Source organism: Notolepis coatsorum (genome assembly GCF_963971535.1).
Source record: "Notolepis coatsorum genome assembly, chromosome: 16".
Classification (NCBI taxonomy): Eukaryota; Metazoa; Chordata; class Actinopteri; order Aulopiformes; family Paralepididae; genus Notolepis; species Notolepis coatsorum.
In genome coordinates, this window is record NC_140180.1 from 106483643 (window position 1) to 106505373 (window position 21731).

Below are 21731 nucleotides of genomic sequence, written 5' to 3' on the forward strand. Positions count from 1 at the left end.
TGCTGACTGTGTAAGATCACTGTTCTTTTGGATGGCTGTCAGCATACTGCCTGGTACTGGCCTTCTTTCTTCTGTCTCTCTCTGTCTCTCTCCCTCCCTCTGTCTCTCTGTCTCACCTCGCTCCTCTCCCCCCTCTCAATCTTTCTCTTTCATATCATATTTGACCATATCACCTGATTCATTCCTAGTTCTCTCTGAGATTATGCCAATTTAATACACACTTTGCTAATACAAAACTCTCTCCCTCTCCCTCTCTCTCTCTCTCTCTCTCTCTCTCTCTCTCTCTCTCTCTCTCTTCTCTCTCTCCTCTCTCTCTCTCTCTCTTCTCTCTTTCTCTCTTTCTCTCTCTCTTTCTCTTTCTCTCTCTCTCTTTCCCTCTCTCCCTCACTACCAGATCTCTCTCACACCTCTCTCTCTCTCTTTCTCTCTCTCACTATCAGATCTCTCTCTCTCATACACTATCAGAGCTCCCTCACCCCTCACGTTCCTTTGGCCTATTGTTCTGTGTGTTCGGTAAAAAAGATTTGCGACGATTAGTCCGGTGACGTGTGGAAAAGGAAAGACATTCCAGCGTCTCATTAGAACACGGAAGGACAATTTCCTCTGATCACATCTTTGTGATCACGGTTAAACCAACAGACCAATGTCCTCTGCAGACTCTTTTGCCATAATTATATTGGTCCTCATATTGAACAGCAACGTGCAACAAATCAAATCAAATGTATTTGTAAGGCCCCGACAACACACGTTAATGTCCCCATGGGCCGGACACGTCTTCTTTAAACAAGTCAAGAAGAAACATCACAATAAATCAAGAACAAAACAAAAACACCATAAAGTCCAATTTTTTTAAATAAATGAATGTAACACTCCCAGACATACCCCACACGAAGGTAAGGAAAAACTCACTAAAACCTAGCAATAGGAACCACAGGCAATGTGGAGGAGAGAAACCTTAGAAGGACAAGGGCGTTCAAGGGGGGATCTCCCTTCTTAGATGTCGGTGATAGTAGTGTTGCAATAAAACAGGCGAAACAGTTTTAGTGAGTTTTTCCTTACCTTCGTGTGGGGTATGTCTGGGAGTGTTGCATTTATTTATTTGATTTATAAAAAAAAAGAATTGGACTTCATGGTGGTTTTGTTTTGTTCTTGATTCATTGTGATGATTCTTCTTGACTTGTTTAAAGAAGACGTGTCCGGCCCATGGGGACATTAACGTGTGTTGTCGGGCCTTACAAATAAATAAATAAATAAATAAATAAAATCTATTATGAAATAACAATTGCACGTCATTCGAATTCGGTTTATTTTCTACCTCTTAATCGACCTGCTTTCAAGGTACAGAACGTGGCACAGATTGATCTAACGTGAATCGGCACTCGGTAGTACCGACGCAATTGGGTCGGTACCATTAAGAGTACAGAGTTTGGTACCCAACCCTATCAGTTTATAATGGCATTACAAGTTTGCATTTCCTGGATGAAAGCAGATGACTTGGTTGAAATGGACGTTAAATGTCTCATTAAATACTTAAGCTACAGACGATACTTAAGGACAGCACAATATTGATGTAACTAACTATTAGCTGGTCCCAGTTTCTGATCAAGTCCAGAGGAAAGTTCCCTCAGTGTGTCTTATATCTCTTTTCCTCAGTCTCTCTCTCTCTCTCTCTCTCTCTCTCTCTCTCTCTCTCTCTCTCTCTCTCTCTCTCTCTCTCTCTCTCTCTCTCTCTCTCTCTCTCTCTCTCTCTCTCTCTCTCTCTCTCTCTCGTAATCTACTATCTGTATGTCTCTCACACACACACACGCACACACACAACACACACCCCGCTATAGCAGTGGGCTGAGGTGACAGTGACTTCTCTCTCATTCACACACAGACCCATTGTACTGATCAGCCAGCATCACAATGATGTCTCTTCTTCATTGACTGTGTGCTGCAAAGTGATTGATTGAAAACTTTATTAACAGATTAGCAGAATGGGTACAATACAGTACGGCTCAATACAAACAACTGCTAAGAGGATGCAGACCAGAGAATGACTTTGGTCTTGTTTACATCAGGGTCCCCCATTTTCAATCATCAAGACATTTATGACATACAACAAGACATACAAATATACAGTACTATTTAAGAAAGAGATCATAAAAAAATATACATCTGAAGGGGAAGAAACTGTACATTGGAGGGGGTGGGTGCCACCCGTAGGTGCTCTTTGAGAGCGGTTTTGAAGGAGGGTAGGGATTCACATTCCTTTACGGCTGTGGGTAGGGCGTTCCACATTATTGTGGCATAATTGCGAAATGTGTTTAGTCCCTTGTTTGAGCCGAATCTGGGTTGAACATGATTTGTGGAGCTCCCTCTGGTGTTGTGATCGTGGTATTCACTGACCTTTGGGAAGTATTTCGACATGTACATGGGTATCTTAGTGGTGTAGTGTATCTTGTAGACCAGGCCCATTGCAAGTTGCTGTACTCTGTCGTCTACTCTAAGCCATCCTAGGTTGTCAAAGTGGGCAGGGGGTGAGGTGGGTTTTAGGAGTAAGGCCAAGCAGTAGTCTGACCGGTTTGTTTTGTGATGTTTGTAGCCTTGTTTTTAGGGCCTTTGAGGTGCTTTGGTACCATGAGGTGCAAGCATAGTCGTCAGGGAACAAAATTAACTTTTTGGATTACCAGCCAAGGTGGCTGGTAGATTAAAAAAACTACCAGCCAGGCAGATTTCTTACCAGCCAAAAATTAGAAATAGCTTTTTAGTATGTCGCCATGTGTAATTATTATTACTATATACAGGGCTCTACGCTAACCTTTTTCCCAGGGAGCACATGTGCTCCTAAATAAAAGAAAATTAGGAGCACACAAAGAAATTTAGGAGCACAGTGAACATGTTTCAAGTAACAGAGTTTATAAACAAACTATTTATTACATGCATATTATTCTGTGCGTGTGCATACTAAGGGACAAACATCTGTGCACATACCACCAAAATCACACATTGGCCCATACCTACTAGACGCAAAGGATATTGGTTGTCAAGCTGCTTTTGTATGTTGTAGTGTTGTTATGATACCAACATTTTGACTTTGATACAGATAGGAAAAGTAATGGAATATATTATTAGATGACAGAACATGGAAAATTCTTTATACAATTATTTAATTCATTATAATTTAAACGCTATTGAATAATAGTTATACTATAGCTACTGTCCATCAATATCTTCCTTTTGAATGAAATAGGTTCAGGAGATGTAGAGAGAGAGAGAGAGCGAGACACACACGCACCAGAGACACAGAGAGAGAAAGAGATTATCAGCCCCTCCTTCCCTCACTATGCCTTTGAGCGTTTTCAGTGATTAGCGTTAGCAGTAGTTAGCGTTAGCAGTAGTTAGCGTAGTTGGAGTACTCAGTTAGCAGATAACGTTACAGTAGTTAATGTTTTTAGTGCTGCGTGGGTATACAGGACTGGCGAGGATGCAAAGCATGTTAGACCATTTTATTACCATATGTCTATACCGAACAACTGTGACCTCATTCTTCTTCTAAATTCATGCTATATTATGTTATTATGTTATTTGATACTATCTTGTCTAGCACAGTCTCTGGAGCGTAACAGTAAGAAGCATTTTGTATGAAAGTATTCTGTACTTCTGTATGACAACTATTAAAGAACTTGAACTTGAACTTGAACTAGACAATTGGAGCCGCTGCTCACAGAGTTTTCGTTGCACATAGAAGCAGACTCGAGATGAGTTGTTACAGAGCTGGTCCACGCTGCTCCATGTCTATTATGAAATGACAATTGCGCAGTCGACACGCCCACTACGCAAGACGATTACTTGCACACTGTGCTCCTAAATTATTTTCCCTGTTCGCACAAATAAATTTTTTTAGTGGCAAATGCGAGTGAAATGCTCGCACTGTATAGCCTTGATAGAATATTCTAATATGCTCATATGCCTCCCAATTTCTTTTTACACGCCAGAGTGGCTTAGTAGCCTCTGTAATTTACCAGCCAAGGAGGAAATCTACACGCCATTGGCGTTTGGAGGGTGGTTATTTTGTTCCCTGATAGTCGTAGAACCCTTGAATGCTCCTGTTTAGAGTCTTCAAGGTATTCTTGTTTACCAGAGAGGAGATCTGGTACAAGAATCATGTTCGCTGGACTTGGTTGACTTTTTTTATTACCTTGGATGCCATTTTGTCACAGGAAAGATTTGCGAAGAGAATGGACTCTTGTTTTACCCAGGTGTAATGATAGTTTGTTATCAGCGAGCCAGTTGCAGATTCTGCCGAGTTCAGAGCTGAGGGTTTTTTCAACCTGTAACTTGTTCTTGTCAGAGACCAGCAGGGCTGAGTCGTCCGCGAACAGGAACGAGTTGCAGTCACAAGCTGACGACATGTCATTTGCGTAAATTAGGAACAGTAAAGGTCCTAGTATGCTTCCTTGTGGAACACCACAGCTCACTGGGAGGGGGGGGGGGGGCAGTGTACCGTTTACCTCCACCATCTGTTCTCTCCCCTCCAGGTAGGATTGCATATCAAAACCAATGGCTTTTAGCTTGTCAATCAGAATGGAGTGACTGACAGTGTCGAAAGCCTTTTGGAGATCCAGCATGACCATGCCACAGTATTTGCCCGCGTCCACCTCTTGTTTGATGTGGTCAAACCCAGAAGTCTTTATGATTCATCAATCATTGACTGTGTGCTGCAAAGTGAATCAAACCCAGAAGTCTTTATGATTCATCATTGACTGTGTGCTGCAAAGTGAATCAAAACCTAGAAGTCTTTATGATTCATCGTTGAATCGTTTGCCTTGGATTGAATCTTTATTCCCTACAACCCCCATCAGTGGCTGACCTATGTCTGTTCACATACTACATGTATGTGATGTTTTGATGTGGCTATCGCACAGGTGGTACTGCAGTAAACTCATTCATCGCACAGATCGATTCTTCCGTAGCACCAGCGACATATTTAGTACGTCGCACTGTACAGCCCTGCCTCTGAAGTGTTTGAATCTTAACCCTTTCACTGCGACAATGCAGAAGGTTAACAATTTCACTGCCACACTACCAAAGGGTTAACCCTGTCACTGCGACAATGCAGAAGGTTAACCATTTCACTGCCACACTACCAAAGGGTTAACCCTGTCACTGCGACAATACAGAAGGTTAACCATTTCACTGCCACACGACAAAGGGTTTCACTGCGACAATGCAGAAGGTTAACCATTTCACTACCACACTACAGATGGTTAACCGTCTGTAGTGTGGTTAGTGAAAGGGTTAACCTTCTGTAGTGTGGTAGTGAAAGGGTGACGTCATTCAATTGGTACTTGTATTATTCAAATAAAACATGCGCGTGTGCGCAGTGTTTCCCACTGAGGGGAGGTGGATGAGATGAGCTGTGTGTGTGTGTGTGTGTGTGTGTGTGTGTGTGTGTGTGTGTGTGTGTGTGTGTGTGTGTGTGTGTGTGTGTGTGTGTGTGTGTGTGTGTGTGTGTGTGTGTGTGTGTGTGTGTGTGTGTGTGTGTGTGTGTGTGTGTGTGTGTGTGTGTGTGTGTGTGTGTGTGTGTGTGTGTGTGTGTGTGTGTGTGTGTGTGTGTGTGTGTGTGTGTGTGTGTGTGTGTGTGTGTGTGTGTGTGTGTGTGTGTGTGTGTGTGTGTGTGTGTGCGTGCGTGCATGTCACAGTAAACAGAAGAGTTTAGCTGGCGGGACATGCATCATGTGTTTTATCTCCCCTCAAAGTGGCTCTTGTGACTCTTTACGGCAGCTGTAAATCAGCGGGTGGAGGTGGTGTCTCTGCTGGGGGTGATACCAGCCCCTCTAGATATATATATATATATATAATATACCATGTCCTCCAGCAGCACCCATAGCTCACGTCTGCCACGGGGCACTTTACCAGCCTCCTCACTGCTCCTCGTAATTATGCTTTATGGTCATTTAGTCTGTTGGTCCCCGTCGTTCATCCATCACACACACACACACACACACACACACACACACACTGCGCTTGGTAGAATGGGTGGGGCTCGAAGAATCGGCTGTGGTGATATTCATCAAGTTGTATTAGGTTGTTTTGAATGTCTGCAGTAGCTGCACTGTTACAGGCTGTTAATCCTGAAACAGGCTGTTAACCTTGAAACAGGCTGTTAACCTTGAAACAGGCTGTTAACCTCTTAGGCCCGAGCCCTATTTTCTGAAAATCCGCCTAAAATACATACTTTTATTTTATTTTTTTTATTATCTTTCCCCCCCTTCTTTTTCCGTTTTTCTCCCATCCTAATGTTAGTCGTTATGCCAATCCCCTTCCTGGTCGTTGCGCACTCTACCCCCTACCGTCGGTCTGGGAGGGCGGAGACTATCACATGCTTCCTCCGACACATGTGTAGCCAGCCCACCGCTTCTTTTCACCTGGCAGCGCGGACTCTCACTGGGAGAGTGTAACGTGTGGAAGGCAGGGCTCCAGACAAACTTTTTTCACCACCGTCCCAGAACCGTCCCGAAATACAATTTTAACCGTCCCAAAGTGAATGTAACCGTCCCAAAAATCGAATGTAGTTTCTTTACTTTGGTTTTGTCGTCTATAGTTGTTATTGCCATAAGAAACACCATTCAGAGAAGGGGAGAATAAATTGATTTAGTCAAAAGGCTCCCATGGTGGAAAGATTTCACAAGAATAATTATGATTAAAAATAAATATAAAAAAAAAGTGTTTAACAAGGTGCTAGTATAGGGATATTTGGTCACGGTGCTGTTATAGTCAACCAATTGGAGCCATGTTGATTATTCCTTCCATAGGAAAATATATTTAAATGTATTTTATTTCGTTTTAGTTTTTTTTGTATTACAAATGTGTGTTTATGGTTGAAAATGTTAGAGATAAATAAAGATCAAATCAAATCTAACTGAATAAGTTATCCCTCTTCTAACAAGAAAGAAAAACGTAGTTTAGCTTTAAACTACATAATGTCATTGCGTCCAGAGATTCCACCTTTGATAACTAAAGTAATGACACTTGACTAGTAATGAAACATGTCCCTTAGATCGCGCTGTCCTCCTGGTCGATATTGATAATTGCTGCTAAATTCCAGCGGGCCCTCCTCACTGAATATGGATTCATTGTGTAGCTGAAGTGAAGTTTGCCTATAGCCTGTCGTCTATTTCTCCGCGTTCGTTTAGATAAATGTAACGTTATGCCAATTAACTCGCAATGGTAGTAACATTACGTGTTAGTATAGAATCGAATAGAAATCCTTTAATAATCCAGAGGGAAATTCGGCACTACAGAGCAGACTATGTATCGCTCACATTGAACAACAATAAACATTTAGGTCAATAGGACTAAAATAGGAATAACAATATAATAATATTAAAAATACGAATAAAATAGTGTGAACTATGGATTAATCAGTGGCAGTCTGATACGTTAGTCAGTAACGTTAGCTAGCAATAAGCAGCTATAACTAGAACGCGTCGATAACTGTATACAGTTCCAATAGACTAACATTACACTTCTGTGATTTAAATGTGTCCTCACCTTAGACTCAGGGGTTGTATTGCTGGATGCAGTTCCCTGTTGGTCATTTTGGGTCTGTGTTTATCCTCTTCAAATAGCGCAGCATGTTTGCGGTGCTCTCTTCACTGAGAGGATGCCACAGTATAGCGCGCGTTTTATTTTTTTTATAACATTCTGATCTTTCCGGGGTTCTTGTACAGTGGTCTCGTGCCGTGGGACTGTCAATTACCAGCTGTCATTCACTGTGTCAACCAGGGTTAAATACCAGTGGAGAAAGCCTAGGTAAGAGAGATTTCCCTCACCTGTTAACACGTTTTTCTTTTTCGATGCAAGATTAATTTGGGGTGTGACGCTGCTGCAGCGCGACTGGCTGAGGAGAGGTGGGTAGGAACTTGATGCTGGATTAGCGTATCGCTGCGTTGGGAGGCGGAGATAGTCATTGGATTTGGCAAATCACGCTACGTTTAGACTTCAGTGAACTTAGTCAGCACGAGACATTCACCATTTGACAGCAATATATGCGCGCACTGACAGTCGGCCAATTGACATTTCCTGTGAAAAAAAAAATCCTCTCCGTCCCGGTTGCGTCCCAGCAAAGATTTCTGTTCGTCCCAAATCAATATTTGATCGTCCCCGGGACGACGGGACATCGTTAGTCTCGAGCCCTGGTGGAAGGTCACACTACCTCTCCCAGATCCTTCCCTTGCTGTGCAGGCGCCCCGACCGAACTGTAGGAGTCGCTGTTTACAACGGCCAGGACCCACCCACGCCGGCTTCCCACCCGCTAACACTGCCAATTGTGTTAGTATGGGCGGTCGGCCAAGCCGGAGGCAACACAGCCGGATTCGATCCCACTGGCTCTGTGGTGGTAGACAGACGCTTAGTCCGCTGTGCTACCTGGCCGCCCCTCTAAAATACATACCTAAGTTAAATGGAAGATTACTCCACTTCTACAAGGCATGTTCTTGGACTAACACAGCAGTACAGTAATCTGACCTGTACTCTTTACTTAGAGCTGAACTAACACAACAGTACAGTAATCTCAGGCCTATACACTTTACTGGTAGACATTAAACCTCTTAAGTGCCAGTCGATATTGAGTAAGGAATCTATTTCAAGGAAATCCTTCTTGGGACAAATGGCAACATTTAGACATTTATTTTTAAATGTTCTACTACTATGCTTTGTAAAAGAAGACCTAAATAAATTCATTCATTCATTCATTCATTCATTCATTCATTCATTCATTCGTTCATTCGTTCGTTCATTCATTCATGTACAATAGACCTAATCCATTTCTTTAAGATGTACAATAGACGGGCGGCTAAGTGGCACAGTGGGCAAGGTGCTCGCCACTAATGCAGGAGATGCTGGGTTCGAGCCCAGCTCTCGGCATTGCTACCAGCTTGGCTGGTCGTTCATACTAACGCAATTGGCAGTATTAGGAGGTGGGACGCTGGTGGGTGGGGATCGGACGTTGTGGACAGCGACTCCTACAGGTCGGTTGGTGCGCCTGCAATGTACAATATACCTAATCCATTTCTTTAAGATGTACTATAGACCTAATCCATTTCTTTAAGATGTACTATGGACCTAATCCATTTCTTTAAGATGGACATACGAATATTTGTTCCATTAGAGAGATGTAACATCCTTCTAGGTGTTAATAAAAGGCAGAAAAGTGGAAGAAATTATCTCGATACCTGTAACTTAGCTTGTTATGGATTGGCTTGATATCTGACTGATACCAGTATTGGTTCTATGGCTGCTTCCCTATCTCATGATTATATATCTGACTGATACCAGTATTGGTTCTATGGGTGCCACCCTATCATGATTATATATCTGACTGATACCAGTATTGGTTCTATGGGTGCCACCCTATCATGATTATATATCTGACTGATATCAGTATTGGTTCTATGGGTGCCACCCTATCATGATTATATATCTGACTGATATCAGTATTGGTACTATGGGTGCCACCCTATCATGATTATATATCTGACTGATATCAGTATTGGTACTATGGGTGCCACCCTATCATGATTATATATCTGACTGATATCAGTATTGGTTCTATGGGTGCCACCCTATCATGATTATATATCTGACTGATATCAGTATTGGTTCTATGGGTGCCACCCTATCATGATTATATATCTGACTGATATCAGTATTGGTACTATGGGTGCCACCCTATCATGATTATATATCTGACTGATACCAGTATTGGTACTATGGGTGCCACCCTATCATGATTATATATCTGACTGATATCAGTATTGGTACTATGGGTGCCACCCTATCATGATTATATATCTGACTGATATCAGTATTGGTACTATGGGTGCCACCCTATCATGATTATATATCTGACTGATATCAGTATTGGTACTATGGGTGCCACCCTATCATGATTATATATCTGACTGATATCAGTATTGGTACTATGGGTGCCACCCTATCATGATTATATATCTGACTGATATCAGTATTGGTACTATGGGTGCCACCCTATCATGATTATATATCTGACTGATATCAGTATTGGTACTATGGGTGCCACCCTATCATGATTATATATCTGACTGATATCAGTATTGGTACTATGGGTGCCACCCTATCATGATTATATATCTGACTGATATCAGTATTGGTTCTATGGGTGCCACCCTATCATGATTATATATCTGACTGATATCAGTATTGGTACTATGGGTGCCACCCTATCATGATTATATATCTGACTGATATCAGTATTGGTACTATGGGTGCCACCCTATCATGATTATATATCTGACTGATATCAGTATTGGTACTATGGGTGCCACCCTATCATGATTATATATCTGACTGATATCAGTATTGGTACTATGGGTGCCACCCTATCATGATTATATATCTGACTGATATCAGTATTGGTACTATGGGTGCCACCCTATCATGATTATATATCTGACTGATATCAGTATTGGTGCTATGGGTGCCACCCTATCATGATTATATATCTGACTGATATCAGTATTGGTTCTATGGGTGCCACCCTATCATGATTATATATCTGACTGATATCAGTATTGGTTCTATGGGTGCCACCCTATCATGATTATATATCTGACTGATATCAGTATTGGTACTATGGGTGCCACCCTATCATGATTATATATCTGACTGATACCAGTATTGGTACTATGGGTGCCACCCTATCATGATTATATATCTGACTGATATCAGTATTGGTGCTATGGGTGCCACCCTATCATGATTATATATCTGACTGATATCAGTATTGGTTCTATGGGTGCCACCCTATCATGATTATATATCTGACTGATATCAGTATTGGTACTATGGGTGCCACCCTATCATGATTATATATCTGACTGATATCAGTATTGGTACTATGGGTGCCACCCTATCATGATTATATATCTGACTGATATCAGTATTGGTACTATGGGTGCCACCCTATCATGATTATATATCTGACTGATACCAGTATTGGTACTATGGGTGCCACCCTATCATGATTATATATCTGACTGATACCAGTATTGGTACTATGGGTGCCACCCTATCATGATTATATATCTGACTGATACCAGTATTGGTTCTATGGGTGCCACCCTATCATGATTATATATCTGACTGATATCAGTATTGGTACTATGGGTGCCACCCTATCATGATTATATATCTGACTGATACCAGTATTGGTTCTATGGGTGCCACCCTATCATGATTATATATCTGACTGATATCAGTATTGGTACTATGGGTGCCACCCTATCATGATTATATATCTGACTGATATCAGTATTGGTGCTATGGGTGCCACCCTATCATGATTATATATCTGACTGATATCAGTATTGGTACTATGGGTGCCACCCTATCATGATTATATATCTGACTGATATCAGTATTGGTGCTATGGGTGCCACCCTATCATGATTATATATCTGACTGATATCAGTATTGGTACTATGGGTGCCACCCTATCATGATTATATATCTGACTGATATCAGTATTGGTACTATGGGTGCCACCCTATCATGATTATATATCTGACTGATACCAGTATTGGTACTATGGGTGCCTCCTAGGGGTGTAAAGGTACACGTATCCGCACCGAACCGAACAAGTTTCAGTGTGTACCGTACCGAACGGCTGTGTAGTGTACCGAACGAATACAACGGTATGTTAAGCCGCCCACCGGGTGCTGTTTTTTCCACAATCTAATATAATTATTATTATTATAAAAAGAAATGTACAAGTCGATTATTAATTTCAATATAGAATATATATATTTTTTTTATCTACTTTTTCTCCCATTTTTCTTTTTCTCCCATCCCAATTTTCGTATTGTCCAATTCTACCCTCCCCTGTCTCGAACGCTGTTAGGCCATGCCTCCCACAAGCCGGCTGCAATGTGGACGAAGCCTTACATCACGTGTCCCCTCCGGTACTCGAGGAAGCAGCCGTCGCATCTTTTCACCTGTACAGCGCGATCTCTCAGCGTCGGGGGTCTGCGTGGGAGGGACACGCCGCCCCTGTTGCTTCCTGATTCTGCTGCGCAGGCGCACCAACCGACCTGTAGGAGTCGCTGTCCACAACGTCCGATCCCCACCCATCAGCTTCCCACCCCCTAACACTGCCAATTGTATTAGTATGAACGACCAGCCAAGCTGGTAGCAATGCCGAGAGCTGGGCTCGAACCCAGCATCTCCTGCATTAGTGGCGAAATATAGAATAGTTGTTGACAGCCCTACAAGTAAGGGATAATGTATGGCTACGAGGTCATTGTCGCAAAATAATTGACCGACACGGAGTTTAAAATACAGAGGCGCCGCGCCGAGGTGTTTTAAACGTAGTGAAGGTCAATTATTTTGCAACAATGACCGAGTAGGCTATACATTATCCCGCTTATTACATGGCTAACTTACTAACAATATACCTAATTCATTTGACAAATCGCAGTTGTTCTGTGGCTCTGTCAGCCCAAATAAAGTGATTATTATTATCGCGGGCAGCCTCTGTGTTCTGGCTCCGCTGTGTTCTGGCTCCGCCCCCTGTCATCGCCGGCACGGCAGTGTCTAATTGCACTGAAACAGTGTGTCAGTGGGCTTGATTGCGAACAGCTGCGCTCTGCGGTCATTATTGAAAAATCTGCGGTCATTATTGAAAAATAATGACCGCAGTCGGGGGGCTATTGACCAATCACAAGCAAGCATTTCGGCGAATGTGAAAACGCCATGTAATAAGTACAATTAGTTACTGCACACTACATCACCCCTGAGTGGAACATGGAAAGCCAAACTTTTCCCCACTGTACCGAAAACCCGTACCGAACCTTGACTTAAAAACGGAGGTACGTACCGAACCGTGTTTTATTATTTTTTTATTTTTTTCCTTATTTAAAATGTTTCTCCCATCCCAATTTCGTATATTTCCAATTCTTCCCTCCTCTGTCTTTTTTTTTTTTTTTTTATTTTTTTTATTATTGCAAAACAAAACTTATTAAAAGTCAGTACTCAACACACAATGTATAATGAAACTTTCAGTAAAGGTGGTTAAAATATATGCAAGTACAGAAACAGGATAAAACAAAAATAGTGAATAATAACATTTTAACCGTATACCGTGTATATCCAGCGAAGTTACAATTATATAAATGTTAGTATATAATATACCCCGAATACCTATTTTCTAAAACCCTACACACATATGCTCCAGCTCAAATCCCCCCCTCCCGGACCCCCTCTTGGATAGTACCTCCATTATCCCTCACTCCTAACCAGACATCACCATTATAGGCTAGCTTTTATTCTCTCCACCACTTCTAACCACATTAACAATTTGGATTCATTGAGCCCTAGAATTCTTGCTGTTGATATTTCTTGATATATCACATCAAGATATGTAAGAAACCACACTTTCCGGCACATTTTTTCCGGTTGAAACCAACGTGATGCAATCAGTTTTTTAGCTACTGTGATACCCGATAAAACCAATCTTTTTAGTTGTGGGTTCACTGCAAACTCAAAAACATCATTCAATAGCAATACCGCGGGGTGTACAGGTATATTCCAAAATACGAGTATTGATAATTGTTGGGACACATCTTCCCAGAATGCCTTAACTGGTGGGCAGTCCCAATACATGTGCATAAATGTTCCTTCGTCCCCATTTGTACATTGGGAGCATTTGGAGTCTTGTATAAGCCCCATTTTGCACAGCCTTATAGGAGTCAAGTATGTCCTGTGAATATAGTTCAGATTGATTTGTTGATGATCCGGGTTCCTTGATGTAAGTCGGACATTTGTCCAGGCTCCTTGCCAATCAAAGTCATTTTCCAGGTCTGGTATATCCCTCCTCCAGACATTGTCTAGTTGAAGGGTTTCGTACGAGGACGTTAGTAATTGTGAATAAAAACCTGATACAAAACCTCCCAATGTATCTCTGTCATAGAAAAATTTGTGGTATCTGTGGTGTTCAATTGGTATGTGTAATGGAACACCGTGAGATCTCATACAAAGTCGTAACTGTATGTAAAAAAGCCATGTGGACTCGGTGAGGTTAAACTTTATGCATATTTCGACATAACTACAGAGGCCCTTGTTATTAAAAATATCCCCTAATGAGTGTATGCCTCTTTCTTCCCATACAGGGAATCTTATAGGTCGTTTTCCCATTAAGAGAGCATTGTTATTGAATATGGGAGTGTGATTATGCCATACTTGATTGTTAGGAAATTTCCTTTGAGTTTCCCGCCATGTCCTGATTGCATGGGTTATTATTGGGCCAAATTCTCGCTCACAATGCTTGATTGAAAGTTTAGTGTATGCTATGTCTTTCAATCTCTGTGGGGCTACTATGTTTTCTTCTAATTTTCTCCAAGATACCAAAGCCTCGGGGTCAAACCATATCTTCTTCAATGGTCTTAATGTGAAGGCATTAAAATATTGTAAAAAATCTGGGACTGCCATGCCACCGTCTGCTTTACTTCTCTGTGCGGTGGATCTTTTTATGCGAGGTGGTTTGTTATTCCAAATAAATTTGTATGTGGAGGTTTGTAATCTTTTCCAGTAGCCCTCTGGAGGAGGTAACGGAAGCATTGAGCTGAAGAAATTGATTCTTGGTAATACATCCATCTTAACTATTGATACCCTTGCCTGTACTGAGTTTTTAAGTTTTGCCCACCTGTCCAGGTCGTCCTTGATTTTGTTCTGTATTTTTGTGTAATTGTGCTTCACCGTTTGTCTTATGGTGGGGAATATTTCCACTCCCAAGCATCTGAAATGTTTTACCATCGGTATCGCACCTGGGAGGGTTATATCTTTTTTTGCAGGGGTGTTAAGTGGAAGGAAAGCCGACTTCGGCCAATTTATCTTAAATCCCGATAAATCACCAAAGTTCTCAATCAACTTGAGCAGATGAGGCAATGTGGTGTTGGGGTTTTGCATGAACAATATTACGTCGTCCGCATATAAACTAATTTTTTGTTGTGTGCCCTTGATTACGATTGGTTCTATGGATTGGGATTGTCTTATATATTGTGCTAAAGGCTCTAATGATAAATTGAATAGTCCGGGACTAAGAGGGCAACCCTGTCTGGCAGAGCGTGATACCGGAAAGATTTTGGAGATGATTGTGCCTGTTGTAATCATGGCCGATGGGTCCTTGTATAGTACTTTAATCATATCAATGAAACCTTTTCCTAACCCCATCCTTTCCAATACTGCCCATAGAAACGACCATTCCAACCTGTCAAATGCTTTCATAGCATCCAGGGATAGTATCGCCTTAGGTGTGATGTCCTCTTTGTCTGTATCTAGTACGTGCAGTATTCGCCTTATGTTATCATTGATCAGGCGACCTTTTATGAAGCCTGTTTGGTCCGTATGAACTAAAGACGTCATATGCTTTTGCAATCTGATGGCTAATATCTTAGAGTACAGTTTGACATCGGTTCCGAGGAGGCTTAAAGGACGGTAACTACCGCATTCAGTGGGGTCTTTGTCTTTTTTGTGAAGAACTGAAATGAGTGCGGTATTTTGGTGTTCGGTGAAGCTTCCCTCTTTGACTGAGTATAAGATCATATTTAGTAATAAGGGTCCAAATATGTCCCAGCAAGAAATGTACATTTCTGATGGGATACCGTCAATTCCCGGAGCTTTGCCGTTTTTCATTCCGGATATGGCCTTCTTGAGTTCTTCTAATGTGATCGGTACTTCTAACTGTTTAGCGTCTTCATCCGTAAGTTTAGGGAGAGTAATTTGATTAAGATATGTGTCTAATTTGTCTTGATCAAAGGTCGTTTCTGAGTTATATAAATCGGAGTAGAATTCTTTGAATGTATCGTTTATTATTTTGGGTTCTGTTACTAGAGCTTGTTGTTTCCTAATGGCAGTTATATCTGCAAATTTTGCATTAATTCTTAGTCGCATGGCTAATAGGTGACTAGGTTTAGAACCTTGGAAGTACTGCTGTTGTCTAGTGCTGCGTATTTGTAATTCCGATTTTTGTCTGTACATTGCTTTGATCTCGGTCTTTAGAATGTTAACTTGGTTATCTAGTCTAGTAGAGTTGTTGTATTTTAAAGAATTAAAAAGCGTTGAGTAAAGCGTTTCCATTTCAGACAGTTTTGTGTTTTGATTTTTGCGCAATATGGAGGTAAATCTATCCGAGAAATCCTTGATCATACTCTTTACCGACATCCATAATATTCTGGGATCTTGCACCGAGTTAGCATTAACATGTAGGAATACTGTGAGAGCTTCTTTAATTTGTGTAATGAATTCCTTGTTGTTAAGCAGCATCGAATTAAAACGCCATCTTGGGGCCCTGGTAGATAATGTACCAAATGTTGCTTTCAGGATTAAGTAGCAGTGATCTGATAGCGCATTGGGTGTCATTTCCACTTCGTATTTATCAAATATTCTCGGGGATGCAAAGACGTAATCAATTCTGGATAGTGTGTTGTGTCTCGCCGAACGACAGGAGTACTTGCGGGTCATGGGGTTAAGTGAACGCCATAAATCAGTTACTCCTGTTGATTTCGACCAATCTTTTAATGCTTTAGATGAATTCTTTTGTTCGCTGGAGAAGGAAAGGTAAGTTTTGTCCATCCTTGGGTTCCAAATGGCATTAAAATCCGCACCTATTATGTATGAGTACTCGGGATGGTTTAACATTTCTCCTGTTAGTGAAGTGAAGAAACCCACTTCGTACAAATTCGGGGCATATACCGCTGCCAATGCAATTTTCCTGTTATTGTGTATAATCCTAGCTATAGTTATGCGCCCCTCAGCATCCGACCATACCCCTTTCAATTCGATATTTAATTTGCGTCTGACGACTATGGCTACCCCTCTAGTTCTCGTAGCAAAAGAAGAGTGACCAATATTATGGTATATGTTATCCGCTAACGTATTTATGTCTCCCTCTAAAATGTGCGTTTCGCTTAATAGTGCCACGTCCACATGTTCTTTTTTCATCAGTGTAAGCACGCTTTTGCGCTTGTGTTGTTTGTTTATCCCACCGGTGTTCCATACCATTATATTCAAACTAGCCATAGTCTATGCATGTTTTCGTGTAGTTTTTGGTAATGTTTCTGGAGTATGAAGCTACAATAGATGCACATCCAATTAATGAGGTCCCGTTGAGAGCTGAGCTTAAAAACATATATATATACAAATAAAAATCCCCTATTTTCCCCTCTCCCAGAAAGTCGAACATGCCTGTGTTCCAAGAACACATCCTCCGCGATTGACTTTCTCCCATGGTCCACCGGATTGCCCAACCTGAGCATTGTAATCCTAATTTTCCTATGCTCATTGCCATAGGATCTAACATTTCCATTCTATTGCAATAGAATGTCGCTTTTGGTCTTGCACCTTCCCTTACTGTAATGAAGTATTGTGATAAATAACCTAAAGATAAAAATAAAAAATAAAATAAAAAGAGAATAAACCTTTATCGACATATTCCTTTGAACCCTCCACCAACGTGAGGGAAAAAAAAAAAAAGGAAAAGATTGTAGATCAGTATTGACACTTAATGTGAAGAACATTGGAAAAGAATAATGTAAGTTACAATATATTTAAAAAATATATAGTAATATTGACACCTTAATGTGAAGAACATTGGAAAAGAACAATGTAAGTTAAATTATATTTAAAAAATATAGGGTGATGAGAAGAAAAAATTTAATAAAATAAAAATCAATGGAAAGATATAGATAAGGAATAAGAGATAAATAATTATCAACGTGGAGAAGCCACTAGAACCGATTTAACTGATTAGATAAGATAGAAAAGCAGCGCCTTTTAGCGCTTCAATGTGCCTTTAATGGAGTGATTACTTAAATTGTTAGAACAACCTTGCTGTGCTCATACGTTTATGTGTGGATAATTTTAAAGTATTATTAAGGGCTGATTGCACTTCATTTAATTTATATATGCTATGTGTATGCACACCGAATGTTATTGTTAGAGTTGTATGCTTCGTTGTCATGGTGCCTTATATTCTAGAAGGTTGTAGAATATACTAGTGCCTAGACTATTTTACATTCCAGAATGATCTAAGAGACCCAGGGCATTTGAGCGATAAACCCAGAATATTCCAGATAGATCTTTTTGCATTGATATTTATTTGTCCCCTCAGAGACCAGAGACTGAAATTATAATGTATTATGAATCGAATTATATACAGTACACATTGTTATAGACGACTTGCATATCGTTTGCTACTTTGATGAACACAGCAATGTTATTCCAACACTGGTGGAATGACCTCATTGATGAACACAATAAAGTCATTCCATCACTGGTATATATTTAGAGAGAGGCTTAACTGCTTCCGGCATTTCCGTCATGCTTTGGGTTATTTGCTGCATTTTGAATCAGGAAATCCTCAGCATCAAAGGGTGTAAATGGACCTGACCTGCGGCCGTTATTGTCCAAGAATGATAACAGCGCCGGATATGCTAGCCTTGGCTTGTGGCCGGCTGTGTACAGCTTTTGCATCACAACTTTGTATGGTTGACGTCGGATGATGGCCTCTCTGCTCAAATCTTCGTAGATAAATATTGGTTTATCACCATACTTCAGCTTCCCACGTTGGTTGCGAGCATATTTGATGATTTCATCCCTTGTTGTAGTTTTCCGCAGAGTGACAATGATGACTCTCGGCCCGTTGATATTTTGCCCCTGGGAACCAATTCTGTAAACTTGTTCCACTTCTGGCACTTTGTTTGGATCGGAGTTATTCAAAATCGTTGATAACTCGTTTGGAAAGTTGATGTCATCACAGTTCACTGATTCATCAAGCCCCACAATGCGGATGTTATTCCGCCTGTGGTAACGATGGGTTTCTAGTTGCCTCTCCATCACTTCGTTTTTAAGCAATTTTATTTCCCTCCGGTATTCATCTTTAACTTTTTCCATCTCTTCTCCCATCACTGTCATGATACCTTCGTTCGCCTTGACTGCTTTTGTGTTTTCTGTCACCGAAATCTCCACTGTCGTGATTCGCTCTGACTGTGCATCGAACGCTTTCTTGACTTCTTCTAATTTCTCATCGATGTGATCGAATTTAGCCTCGATGTTTGCCTCGAGCGCCTTGATGTGTGTAATCTGCAGGTTAGACTGTTCTACCATCTGTTCTTTCATCAGGTTAGACTGTTCTACCATCTGTTCTTTCATCAGGTTAGACTGTTCTACCATCTGTTCTTTCATCAGGTTAGACTGTTCTAACTGTTCTTTCATCAGGTTAGACTGTTCTACCATCAGGTTAGACAATGTGTTGAAATCGGGTGGATTTCTGCTTTCTTCAGTTGACGACATATGGTAGATAGATGCAGTGACGTTGGAATCCATAAATCTGGCTGCTCTCCCTCTCACGGAGCTTGAATCTGTACCTTCTTTTATGTTGGTCTCTATTGACTTTCTTTCGGGGACCGTAAACGATGATCCCGGTACGTTGTCCTCTTCCTTCTCCTCCTCGGAGCTTGTCGCCGTCGGCTCAGAACCAGCGACGGTTAGGACACGTCTATCTCGTTTTTTTACGTCCTGCGCCGTTGAAGTTGCCGTAGTTATTTTCTCTGCCTTCTTTCCACCTTTAACCATATTGTCTTTTGATATGGTTAGTAGAGGGTCTTAACAATACATACGATGTGGTCTATTCTCTTTCTTTACTGTCCAAATAATGTTTTTAAACGAAATTAGCGTTAGTGGGAGCGGAGCAATTGCAAAATGCGTGTGCTACATGTTGTAGCGTAACCGGAAGTTCCCTCCTCTGTCTTGAACGTTGCTCGACTATGCCTCCCACCGGTCGGCTGTAGTGAGGATAGAAGCCTTGCATCACGTGTCCCCTCCGGTACACGAGGAGGCAGCCTGTCGCATCTTTTCACCGCAACAGCTCGATCTCTCAGTGGCGAGGAGTAACGCGTGGGAGGCTCACGCTGCCCCCGCTACTTCCTGTTTCTGCCGTACCGGAAACAGGAAGTGTGTACCGTTACACCCCTGGGCCTAACAAAAATAATGGTTGGTTTCAGGTTGCCGACCGACCCTGCCGATTTAGGTGCGACCCAATATATTTTATGAGTTTAAAAAAAAAAAATTATATATTAAAAAAAAAAACAATTTTTTTTTTTTTTTTTTTTTTTTTTTTTAGAATAAAGTTTCATAGAAATCTTAGTCAAACATTTAGTATTATGGATATTAAACATGCTGGCAGAGTACATGCATCCATGTTGTTGTGAACATTTTAACCCTTTCACTGCCACACGACAGCCGGTTAACCCTTTCACTGTGACAATACAGAAGGTTAGCCCTTTACTATCACACAACCGACGGCGATGCTCCATCATTAGCATCATTAGCTCCGCATCCGCGGAGCTAATGATGCTAATGATGGAGCATCGCCGTCGGTTGTGTGATAGTAAAGGGCTAACCTTCTGTCGTGTGGCAGTGAAAGGGTTAATTAAATAAAGAAATTCCCTATCCATAGTCGCCGTGGGAAAGAATAAAATTAAAAAAAAATAAAAATAAATTCCCTACCTACCCATGGCCAAACTGACAACCAACCTGAAACCAACTATTATTTTTGTTAGCCCTAACTCCAAACCTGGTGGGAAGTTACTTGTACTAAAGTATTTTCTCCTATATTTCTCTCTCTTCTCTCTCTTCTCCCTCTCTCCCCCTCCCTCCCTCCCTCCAGCACGGCCAAGTATAACGTCCTGACCTTCCTCCCTCGCTTCCTCTACTCCCAGTTCAGACGAGCCGCCAACTCCTTCTTCCTCTTCATCGCACTCCTGCAGGTGAGACACGGCTGGGCTGACGTGTCTGTGTGCGTGTGCATGTGTCTGTGTGCGTGTGTCTGTGTGCATGTGTCTGTGTGCATGTGTCTGTGTGCGTGTGCATGTGTCTGTGTGCATGTGTCTGTGTGCGTGTGTCTGTCTGTGTGTGCATGTGTGCATGTGTCTGTGTGCATGTGTCTGTGTGCGTGTGCATGTGTCTGTGTGCATGTGTCTGTGTGCGTGTGCATGTGTCTGTGTGCATGTGTCTGTGTGCATGTGTCTGTGTGCATGTGTCTGTGTCTGTGTGCATGTGTCTGTGTGCGTGTGCATGTGTGCGTGTGCATGTGTCTGTGTGCATGTGTCTGTGTCTGTGTGCATGTGTCTGTGTGCGTGTGCATGTGTCTGTGTGCATGTGTCTGTGTGCGTGTGCATGTGTCTGTGTGCATGTGTCTGTGCGCGTGTGCATGTGTCTGTGTGCGTGTGCATGTGTCTGTGTGCATGTGTCTGTCTGTGTGCGTGTGCATGTGTCTGTGTGCGTGTGCGTGTGTCTGTGTGCATGTGTCTGTCTGTGTGCATGTGCATGTGTCTGTGTGCATGTGTCTGTGTCTGTGTGCATGTGTCTGTGTGCGTGTGCATGTGTCTGTGTGCATGTGTCTGTGTGCGTGTGCATGTGTCTGTGTGCATGTGTCTGTGTGCGTGTGCATGTGTCTGTGTGCGTGTGCATGTGTCTGTGTGCATGTGTCTGTCTGTGTGCGTGTGCATGTGTCTGTGTGCGTGTGCGTGTGTCTGTGTGCATGTGTCTGTCTGTGTGCGTGTGCATGTGTCTGTGTGCGTGTGCATGTGTCTGTGTGCGTGTGCATGTGTCTGTGTGCATGTGTCTGTGTCTGTGTGCATGTGTCTGTGTGC

The 21731-nt window shown here is 41.8% G+C and overlaps 1 protein-coding gene across 1 annotated transcript in view; it reads left to right on the top strand.

The window, feature by feature from the left end:
- atp8a1 (ATPase phospholipid transporting 8A1) overlaps positions 1-21731 on the top strand; it is a gene marked incomplete at its 3' end in the record, with an annotated part of 287871 nt that overhangs the window by 80412 nt on the left and 185728 nt on the right. The window contains exon 3 of the mRNA XM_084332147.1: positions 20747-20846. Within this exon, the coding sequence (XP_084188273.1) occupies positions 20747-20846 (100 nt within the window). The remainder of the gene's footprint in view (positions 1-20746; positions 20847-21731) is intronic.